General features: G+C 41.6%; 1 protein-coding gene across 1 annotated transcript in view; it reads right to left on the bottom strand.

Annotated features, from left to right (window-relative positions):
• The window catches only part of NUS1 (NUS1 dehydrodolichyl diphosphate synthase subunit), a 25285-nt gene extending 13875 nt beyond the window's left edge, over positions 1-11410 (bottom strand). The window contains exons 1-4 of the mRNA XM_027848664.1: positions 10906-11410; positions 10126-10157; positions 7209-7253; positions 4188-4192 (exon numbers count right to left, since the gene is read on the bottom strand). Coding sequence (XP_027704465.1) covers positions 4188-4192; positions 7209-7253; positions 10126-10157; positions 10906-11373 — 550 coding nt within the window. The 5' untranslated portion in view covers positions 11374-11410. The remainder of the gene's footprint in view (positions 1-4187; positions 4193-7208; positions 7254-10125; positions 10158-10905) is intronic.
• Positions 11411-11689: the final 279 nt, after the last annotated feature.

Below are 11689 nucleotides of genomic sequence, written 5' to 3'. Positions count from 1 at the left end.
TTTTATGGTTTATAGTACGTTTGACACAACTCTGAAGCAGTTATTTTGCAGACCAGGAAATACAATCATAGAGAAGTGCCTTGCCCAAATTCACACATCTTCTAAGGAACTGACAGAACCAAATCTGATTCCAAATTGAGTGCTCTTTCCACCATACCACAGTTCCATTCTAATCCTAAGAAATAAAAAATTGTTCCCACAGGGATATATAGCTAATAGAGTTAAAGTCTCTATCAACTTGAATAAGAATAGTCAATTTGCCTTTCAGTGCCATTTACACTTTTTTCCCCTATCACATAAAGCCAGCTGTACAAGAAGTTTATGAAGATCCTGTATTTCAGTAATACTGAAAGTATAAATAGTGGAGAAAAAGCTGGCCTCAAAAGCAGGAAGAATTCACCAATTGATAAATGGTCAAAGGATATGAACAGGCAATTTTCAGATGAAGAAATTAAAGCTATCTATAGTTATATGAAAAAAAATGTTCTAAATCACTATTGATCAGAATGATGCAAATCAAAACAACTCTGAGGTACTATATCACAGTTATCAGGTTGGCTAACATGACAAATCAGGAAAATGATAAATATTGGAGAAGATGTGGGAAAATTGGAACACTAAGCCATCACTGGTGGAGTTGTGAACTGATCCAGCCATTCTGGAGAGCAATTTGGAACTATGCCCAAAGGGCTATAAAATTGTGCATACCCTTTGACCCAGCAATACCACTTCTAGGGCTGTATCCCAAAGAGATCATAAAAATGGAAAAAGGACCCACATGTACAAAAATATTTATAGCAGCTCTTTCTGTGGTGGCAAAGAATTGGAAATTGAGGGGATGCCCATCAACTGGGGAATGGCTGAACAAGTTGTGGTATATGAATGTAATGGAATACTACTGTGTTATAAAAAATGATGGGCAAGCGGACTTCAGAAAATCCTGGAAAGATATGTATGGACTGAAGCTGAGTGAAATGAGCAGAACCAGGAAAATATTGTACACAGTAACAGCCACATTGTGCAATGACTAACTTTGGTAGACTTAGCTCTTCTCAGCAATGCAAAGATCTAAGACATCTCCAAGACATCTCATGATGGAAAATGCTATCCACATCAAGAGAAAGAACTATGGAGTTTGAATGCAGATCATAGCGTACTATTTGCTCTTTTTTTCCTTCTGTTTTGTTTTGTTTCTTCTTTCCCGTAGTTCCTCCTATTGGTTCCAATTCTTCTTTACAACATGACTTTTGTTTAACAGGAATGTACATGTAGAGCCTATATCAGATTGCACGCCTTCTTGGCGGGAAGAGAGAGGAAGAAAATTTAAAACTCAAAAGTTTATGGACGTGAATGTTGAAAACTAAAAATACATTAGTTTTTTTAAAAAGGGTAGGAAGAATTTAAGTCCCTCCTCCAACAAAAAATGGTTTGGTCTAATGACATATATAAAGTGCTGTGATATTAGCAATAATTATTATTTGCAACCTTGGGTAAGTCAATTAATTTCTCAGTGCTCTAAGGGACTCTCTAAGACTATAAATTGTAGAGCAGGCACCAAAAGGCATTAGTAGAGGGAGTTCCCTGTACCAATGAAATCGAAGCTGGTTACATAATTTGGCCATGGGTGAGATATTACTAAAGTATAAGTTTACTAACTACATAACTTCAGAATTGTAATTTCAAGGCGAAGCTGAATTTGAACTCAATTCAGTTAGCAAGAGAAAACAATGAAAACTTGCTTGGGAAGTAAACTATGTAAAACTGCAAGCTAAAAATAAAAAAATTCCTATATGTGTGCTTCTAAATTATGTCTACATAATTTTTATAAATGTGTGTACAACACCTAAAATTTTGATGGTGTTTCATAATCTACAAAATTCTTTCAGAGGCATACCAGTCATCTCATTTGATTCTCACACAAACCCTGGGAAACAGGCAGGATAGATACTATTATTCCAATTTATAGAAGAGAAAACTAAAGTTCAGAGAGGTTAAATGATTTATCCAAAGTTACAGAGCTACTGACCAAGCCTCAGTTCAAATCTAGATTTCCTGATTTCAAATCCAATGTTCCCTGCAACCACCACACAGCTTAACCTAATAAACTTACCTGGAAGTACTGGAAACTGCAACACTAAAATGATTTTTGCTTTTTCTTTTCATTGCACAACTCACACACCTAAGACAATTATTTCTTCTAGAAATATCTATGTTAACTAGTTAATACTACAACTAAATTGAGATTACACTCAATAAGAAAAAAAGATAAAGTCAGGAGGACTGGAGTTGGAGTCAGGGGGACCTGAGTTCAAATCCAGCCTCAGATACTTAATACTTACTAGTTGTGTGACCCTGGACAAGTCTTGCTTGCCTCACCAAAAAAAAAAAAAAAACCTCCAAAAAAAACCAAACAAAACAAAAACGGAGCATTAGGAAGGATGGATGATTTTTATGAATAATCCAAATCAAATAAACAAGGTTTACTTCCATCCAGCCTATAGCCCCAAAAGCTCAGCTACCATGGCAGCTGGGTAGTGATAACTAGGTTCCAACAATGAGCATCCCTCGATGGACTTCTAGAGCTGACTGTACCTGAAGGGACATAAAAACAAGCATGACTTTGCTAACATTTTAGCATCAAAGAGCCATCTAAGCCTCATGGTCATGCCTAGGCAGTTTCTGAAAGCTCCCTGCTATTTATTCATGAATCTGGAATCACAGACATATAGCAGCCTTGTCCACTTATTAGGACGTCAGGGTCTATCAACATCTGATGATTCCTGCAAATAAAAATGCTACAACTTCTGCATAAGTGAAAATTACCTATACAAGAGGACATACAGTAGAAAACATAGGTGAATAAAAACAAAATAGCAAGTATCTTGTGGCTATATTCAACATAAGTAAATAGATTCTGAATACAATATCAGGAGAGATACAAAGTAGATCAAACTATAATTCTCATCAGAAGGAATGGGGCTCAAGCCCCATACAAAGCTTTTCCTGACTCTTTCCCAGCTGCGTGGCTCTACTTCCCCCTTCAATTCCCCCTACTATAATTTTACCTTTTATTTATTTTGCATATTATTATTTATGTATATGTTGCAAGTTCCTTGAAGCAGAGACTTTCATTTTTAATTTATATCCCTAGTCCTTCCTAATGTATCCTTGAGTTGGCTAATCAACTTCCAATTTAATCCTATGAACTCCAGCTACTCTACTAGACAAATCCTCTATTCCAGTCCAACTAGCCTATTTGCTGTCTCTTGAACATAGAATGTACCTTTCTGCCTACATGTCCTTGCTCAGGCCCAGCCCTCTCCCTAAACATCTATACAATTGATGTGGCACCTATTTAGATTTTAACAACACTTGTGTTGTCTCCCCACCTATAAGCTCCTTAAGGGCAAAAATCATGTTTAAATGTATTAATACACTAACTCCATCTTCTCCAGACTTTCTAACACTGGGTGACCTCATCAATTCTCTCCCCAGGCATTTAATTATTATCTCTAAGCAAATGACACCCAAATCTAGTCTCTTCTGAGCTCCAGGCCCATATCTCTAGCTGCCTACTCGATTTCAAATTGAATGTCCTGTAGATTTCAAACTCAGTACATGTAACCTAAACTGAAGTAATTATCTTTCCCCTAAAACTCATTCTGCTTCCAAACCTGCTCCCTTAAGGGGAGCATCCTTCCAGCTGCTAAATCTTGTTGTTTCTACCTCCACATCACTATAGCATCCATCCCTTACTCTATCCATATGGCCACTGCTCTAGTTCAGACCCTCATCTCCTCTGAACTGGCCTTTGAATTGGTGTCCCTAAGTCATATCTCTCTACTCCAATATACCTATCAGCCAAAGGGATTTTCCTTAAGGGCTGACTAATGTCTGACTAAAGTCTGACTAATGTCACTGCCTTACTTAATTCCCAATGGCTCCCTATTGCCTCTAAGATCTAATATAAGCTCTTCTGTTTGGCTTTTTAAAGCCCTTCACAACCTGGCATGAACCTACATTTCCAACCTGATTATATATTACTCCCCTTCTCACACCAAACTGGCCTTCTTGCTGCTTCTCACACATACCACTTTATCCCTCTATTCTAAACCCTAGGAAAGTACAACCACTTTACCTCCACTTTTCAGAATCCTATTTCTTTCAACACTCGGCTCAAGTACCACTTTGTCTATATAAAGCCTTTCCTGACCCTCCTCCAGCTGCTGGTACCCTTCCCCTAACATAAATTTACCTTATATTTATTTTTTATATATTTATGTATATCTCCCTCAATGGATGCAAGCTTCTTGAAGGCAGAGAATATTTCATTTTTTCACTGTCTCCCCAACACCTGGAGGTGCTTAATAAATGCTTGATTAATTGATTAGTATCCCCAGCAAAAAGCATGAGATGATGAGTGTTCTCATTTTTAAAATTTTAAGTTATCAATATAAGAATAAACAGAAATAGACTACTAAATGAAATGAGTTTGTACAGGTTATCCGAGCAAAGCTCTTGATTTACTAAGGCTTTCATTCCAAAATCTACTAATGAGCAAAACTTGCAGTGAAATGTTCTACTAGTTGGAAGAATAGTTACAAAATAAAAAGTTTCTTCTTTTAATTAGAGAAAGCTCAGATTTTATTCTAGTAAAGTCAGGCAAAAAGTATTCTAACTCTATTGTTTGAAAATGTTTCTTAAAGTCTCCTTGCTTTCTTTATAAATGGTCTCACTTGTTCCATGCTCTCCTTTCCCCACTTTTTTTAGAGTAAAGCAAAGATGACAGGACACTTTAGGATCACATGAGCAATTCAATAGCAATGGGAAGTTGTCTGAACAAGAAGTGTGTCTGTCAGCTGTCTGTATCTGAATCTGTGCCAAGCATGGAAATTACGTATACAATTGAGGATTTCAACTATTCTACTAGAGAAAGTACCTTTTTAAAAGAACATTAACTGGACATAAGTAATCCCAGTTTCATTTTAAAAAAGAGCTTAAGGCACTTACCTAATTTCTACTCCTGCTTTATATAATATTCTTCCAGGAATTGTTAAATTTCTCTGTCCTCAAGAGTCAAACTATCTTTACTGCCTTGGGTTCATTCAATTATTTCTATAAAATGGCCAATCACCAAGAATTTTTAACTTCATCTTGCTTGTTGTTTGTGCTAAAGAAAAGGAATTATTCTAATACATCATAAAATGTATTATCTAAGTTATGATATAACAATAATGTTTCGGTTTCATGGTGTGTTGTGGCAGCACCATCTCAAATAATTCAGAGTCAGACCAACTCTAATCCAAGTATAGACATTTATTGAGGATTGATACCCCTCAGAAGTGGGATAGGTTCCAAGAGGAATCAGCAACTTTAGGGAAAGCAAAATGGATTTTAGTAAGAATTATGAATATTAAAAAGGCAGGAGGGGTTTGTTAAGGGATTATGTAATAGGAGAGGGGTCCCAGCCTCAGTGGAACTGCATATGCTATTATCCGTAATGCATACAGAAAAACCCATTTGGTTTCTATTATTTGGGGGGTTTTTTTGGCTAGGCAATGGGGTTAAGTGACTTGCCCAGGGTCACACAGCCTAGTCAAGTGTCAGGTGTCTGAGGCCGTATTTGAACTCAGGTCCTCCTAACTCCAGGGTTGGTGCTCTATCCACTGCTGTACCTAAACTATTATAAAACATTTCCCACTTCTTTAAACTTTTCCAAGGGAATTTCCATATATATACACATATGTGTATATTTGTCACATAATTCCTCTCAAAATTTTTCAATAGTTTCTACCTAGTAATAAAGTTCAAATTCCTCAGACCAGGTATCTAAGACATTATATTTTCATCCCCATTCAATCAACAAAGTGCCCACTATGTCTAAAGCATTGTGCTAGTCCTGGGGGAAAGACTGAATGCTTAGGTATGACAAGGTGCTAGACCTCAAAGAGCAGGTGAGGAGATAAGACAAACAATAGCCCATAATATATCAGAAACTCATTAGAGTTACAAAATCAAATGCTTTGTAAACTATGGTCCAGAAGGTCATGCTGCCCCCTGGGCCCCAATACCAGTATCCTTCTTCCTCCACCCAGGTTCCACATTCTTCTGTCCTGCAATTACTCATAATTTTGCCTTCATGCTCTTTCCCACTCAAATAACAACAGCAGCAGTTAACATTTATAGAATGCTTATAGTCAGGCACTATGCTAGGCACTTTACAATCATTATCATTTTTGTTCCTCATGACAACCCTGGGAGGCAGGTGCTATTATTATCCCCATTTTACAGATGAAAAAACTGAGGTAAACAAAGTAACTTACCCAGACTCAAACAGCTAGTAAGTTATCTAGAGACTAGATCTGACCTCTGGTCCTCCAGACTCCAGGCCCGGCCTTCTATCTACTACTGTGTCACTCAGCTGCCCCCTTTCTTCATCATCATCACCATTTTAGATCACTTTAAGGTTTCAAAGTGCTTTACATATGTTACCTCATTTACTCTTCATAACAATCCTGTAAGGTTATTATTATTCCCATTTACAAATAAGGAAACTAAAGCTGAGAGAGGGTCACAAGGCTAGTAAGTGTCTGATGTCATAATCTGAACTCAGGTCTTCCTCTGACTCCAAGTCCAAAACTCTATCCACTGTACAACCTGAAACCTTCCTTAATCCATGCAGTTAGTAATAATTCTTCACCCTTCAGATTTCACACAATGCTTGGCTTACATCTCTACTATGAATGAACAAAAAAAACATTTATTAAGTGCTTACTCTGTTATAGTGCTACTCTCTGGGGATAGAAAAGCAAAAAGAGCAATACAAAAGCAGAATGGGCTGCCATGGGAAGCAGTGAGTTCTTCTCTTTAGGTCTTCATACAGAAGCTACATAAGCCCCCATTCGAGATGCTGTACATGGTCTTTCTGGTCAGGAACTAGATGTAGTCTGCGATTCTTTTCCACCTGAGATTCTGTGATCCTTTTGACTCCAAATGCAGCACTTTTTAAAACAACAAAACTCCACCAAACTTTATAGAACAGTATGTTATGTAATAAATGTATTATTACATGACAGATCTAGAGCATTAAAGAAACAAAGCTCTGCTCAAAGAGGTCCCACTCCAATAGACAAAAGCATGTGTTGGCTGCAGAGCAAAAGGTAAAGGCCAATGGTCTCAAGCTGCAACAGCAGAACATATAGTACCACGTTTCTTTAGTGTCATTTCCACTAAATTCCTCATTTCTCACTGGGCTGCACTACTATGGGATATCTCCACTGTATCCCAGGAAGTTCATAATGGGATAACCTCATCATCCTGCAACATCTCATCAGCCTTGGTGCTCTACCTCATCACTACCCTTGGCCTCTCTCATTTGAAGGAGAGGCCATGAACTCCAACCCTCTCCATGTATGGAAGGAACTCAGCTCAGACATCTCATCTCACCTGGCTGCACTACTCGTGGGCTTCTCTGACCAACTTCTCCATCACACCCCTGCACTGGATACCTTCTTCCCCTTCCCTTTTCAGCTTCCATCTCTGTTCTGTCTTCCCCCATTTGAGTTGAAGGATTGTAAGCTCCTTGATGGCAGAACTGTCCTTTTTTGGTATCCTCAGTATTTAGCACAGCACCTGGCACATGGCAGGTACTTAATAAATGTTTACTGACTACTGACAACAAATTTTGACTGATTATTAATAATAACTATATCCATTTCTGATTTTTAACAATTTGCCAGTGCCAAGGACTTTGGTGATGAGAATCCCCCCCCCCCCGGGTTTTTAGTATTATGGCTGCAGAGAAGGCAGGAGATAGCAAGATCCAAAAGAATTACAAATGTAGAGTTAGAAGGAACATCAGAGGTCATCCAGTTCGGTCCTCCTACTTTACAGATAAGGAAACAGGCCCAGAGGAAGAAGGTACTTGCCCAAGGTGATACAGGTACTAGTAGTAATCAGAGGTGGGACTTAACCCAGGTCTGTGACTCCACAGCCAAAACTCTTTCCACTATATTATGCTGCCTTTATTTTGAGGTTACATCTCCACATGGGCTGCTTCTCTGAACAATGGTTTCAGAACCAGACTGGAAACAAGAGTAGCGATGGGGAGATGAGGGGAAGAGGGCAAGGAGAAAGTGGAGAAAGAATGGAGAGATGCTGTACCCAAAGCTCTCCGGAATGAGGTGCTGCAGTTGCTATTGGTAGCTGGAAGGACATCAGGGATGGAGCACTCTCTTCTCCACAAGGAAAGTAGCAGAGGAAGCAGCAGAGGCTGGGCTAGAACTATGGCTGGTAGCCAGGTGAGACACAGTAATTCCTAGGGCTCCTGAGCACAGGTCTTGACTGTCATCTTCAAGGTCTGCCTGCTAAGGAAGCATCGGTTGGTTGACAGCCAATGGTGGTAGTGGCAGGAATGGCAGACCCTCTTCTTCACAGGGGTTACTCTCCAGAATCATGGCACTTGGGGGTGGGATAGAGACAGGGCCAGGTGCCGAGTGAGCATGATGCTGTTCTCAGGACACCTGTCGTGTATCCTTTTATATTGTAGTTATCTATGTCTGTATTTTATCCCTCTAATAGATTGTGAATTGCATGACAAGAATTCCTGTCTAGTAGTTTTTTCCTCCTCAGTACCTAGCACATTGCTCTTCATGTAGATGTCCAATAAATGTTTACTGAATTCAAATTTACTTCTGATTTATGTTACTCTAACTGTTCCATTCACACTGCAACACACTAATTAAGTTGTTCATTTCTAACTCACATGGACTATTTCAATTGCCTTCTAAGTGGTTTCCCTATCTTGTCTATCCCTATCCCTTCTCCAATTCATTTTCCACCATACTACCCTAGTCAGCTTCCCAATAAACCCAGAATCATATCAAGTCTATTCAAAACCCTGTCTCTGAAATTCAAGACCCTCCAATTTGGCAACATCCTACTGTACCTTTTCAGCTTCATCTCACGCTATTCCCTTTCACATTCTCCACATTCCAGGTCAGCTAATCTGAACTATTCAATGTCTCCAATCCTTTGCTTATGCTTACTTCATGTTCAGTATGAACTTACCACTACGCATAATGAAAATGCTCCCTTCCTTGCCACCTCCTCCAAGATCCTTTCCCTGGTTCTATGAGAGTCATCTATATATGCATGTATCTACTCTCCCATTTATACAATGCAGGGACTGCTTTATTCCACTAATCTCCCTCTCCTCTATCAGTTATTAGTGTGCAGGGCTTTTCCTTTTCTGTTAAGCTTTATATCAAATCAATCCTTTTACCCTGATGCCCCAAATGAATATATCCCCCTTCTGCCCTTAACATGTATTCTCTTCTGGAAGCGTAGCATAGTGGAAAAATCACTGACCTCAGAGAAAGGAAGACCTGGGTTCTACTCCTTCATTTGATATATAATGACTCTATGCAAGCTGAGTAACCTCTCAGTATTCTAGGAAACTATGAGTATAAAGGGCAGATAACATGCCAACCTGCACAGATTGAGGGAATCTCCTTATATGGAGTTCCCTTTATCAAGACATCACAGATCTAGTCCCTATCCCTATCCCTCTCATCTTTATAATTTACACTCAATCCAGCAATCACCAGTTCTGGTTTAAACTTTCTAAAAATTATCTTTCATTGTCACGCTTCCCACCCCTAAATAAGATTTCTATGGCTCCCTACTACCTAAAGATTAGATTTCAAGTGGCTCAATTGTTCAACCATTCAAGGATTTCTGTTACATAGGCCCAACTTTATGTAATAGTGTGATAACAATAATAAATAGCAAGCATTTATATGTTGCTTTAAGGTTTGCAATGCACTTTACAAATGTTATCTCATTTTATCTTCAAAACAACCCTGGGATATAGGTGCTATGATTATCTCCATTTTACAGATCAGGAAACTGAGGCAGATAGGTTAAGTGACTTGCCCAGGTTCACAGCTAGCTGGTTTCTAAACCCAGATTTGAATTCAGGTCTTCCTGTCTTCAGTTCCTGTGCCACCTAGGTGCCTAATACCACTATCCCTCTAAAAGAACCCTTTGTTCAAACTGATCTATTCACAGTTTCCTGGGCTGTTCAGAAATTAGGCTCTGACCAGTCATTAACTCTCTCTCAGCCAATCCAAATCCTGTCCAACCTCAAGTACTTCCTTCAGGAAACCAAACCAGGGTTTTCTCCCTCAGCTCAAATCCTAGCACTATCCAGTATAGTCAGTCAACTTTTCCTGTCTTGTATCCAAAGGACTGTAATATCCAGGAGAACAGGAACTGTGATTTACACTTCCTTGTATTCTTTGTATTAGAACACTAATTCGTACCCAAGTGCGATTTTCCTCTGACAGAGCCTAGTGAGGTTTAGGAGGCTGTCCCTTCCGTGTAAGACTAGCAAGTTTTTGCTTTCACTCTCATTCATTGCTGACAGTGCACAGCATTTCACAATTGGAAGACACCCAGGCATGGTGTTTCCTTCTTCGTAGAAACAAGACTGAATCTCCAGTTGGGAGACTAGGATTACGATGGTGGTTCTACCCTTTATGAGCAGTGTGACCACGGGTGGACAGTCACTTCGAACACTGCCTGCCTCAGTGTCCTCACCTGCAAAATAGGGGCTTAATCATACACTATCCACTATGCACAATCTTTGGTTAGAAGTCACTCTGTAAACCTTGAAGAGCTACGGAAATATGAGGGGTTCATCTACAAGTAAAGTTGAGGTAGACTCCAGTCCAGGCTGAGCCGCCTAGAAAGGCCCAAGGGTAAAACTGACAGTCCCTCTGCCATGCCCACTCCCAAGCTTGAAGCTGGGTGGCCGCTCCTCCCCAGCCGGATGCGGGAGAAGGTGCCTGAGCCCCAAGCCAGAGGTTGCTTCCCCCTGCCCGAGCCCCGCACTCACCCCACCCCCACCAGCCGCGCCTCACCTTGGTGGTCGTAGACACTGATGTAGGAGATGCCCACGGCCATGCACCACACCACGAGGCTTGCAATGTCCGAGAAGCTGGGCTCCTCCTCCTCTGTGACCACCAAGCCCATGTGCACCGGCAACTTCTCCAGCGATTTGCCGTCCGAGCGCCAGCGGAGCCGGGGGTGGGTGGCCGCAGAGGCCGCGCCGGGCGCCCCGCGGCCGTGGGCATGGTGGTGGTAGTAGTGGTGGTGATGGTGATGGTGGTGGTGATTCCTGCCCGCCGCCGGGGTCTTGCGGAGGGTAAAGCCGAGCGGCGCTAGGACCGCGGAGGAGGCGACGCGGCACCACCGCCGCCAGATCCAGTTCCAGGTGCCGAAGCGGACGCGGAGCCAGGAAGCGAGCGTGCGGTGGAGGCAGAGCAGCGCGTGCAGCACGCGCCACACCAACTCATACAACCCGGTCATGCTCGCGAAACTCGGGGCCCGTCAGCCGCCGCTGCCCCGGGCCCTCCTCCCCTCCCGCTCTCGCCGCAGCCGCTGCGGCCGCCACACCTGCGGCGCGAGCGCCACTTATCCTCACCGGCCGCGGGCGCGAGCCATCTCCGGATGCCCCCCCTCCCCCCCCTCGCCCGAGCCCCTAGCTACTGCCAACACCTCACCTCGCCCCCGACGCCATCTTCCCCCTCCACCTCCTCCTGCTTATCGCCCCGCCTCTACCAATACATGGAAGGCGCTGATTGGTCCAGGTCGAGCTCTGACGCGACTTCTGGGTCGGAGGGCG

This window comes from Vombatus ursinus, unplaced genomic scaffold (genome assembly GCF_900497805.2).
Source record: "Vombatus ursinus unplaced genomic scaffold, bare-nosed wombat genome assembly UNPS02006779.1, whole genome shotgun sequence".
Taxonomy (NCBI): Eukaryota; Metazoa; Chordata; class Mammalia; order Diprotodontia; family Vombatidae; genus Vombatus; species Vombatus ursinus.
The sequence above is the reverse complement of the archived record's forward strand: the minus strand, read 5'-3'. Positions and strand labels throughout refer to the sequence as shown.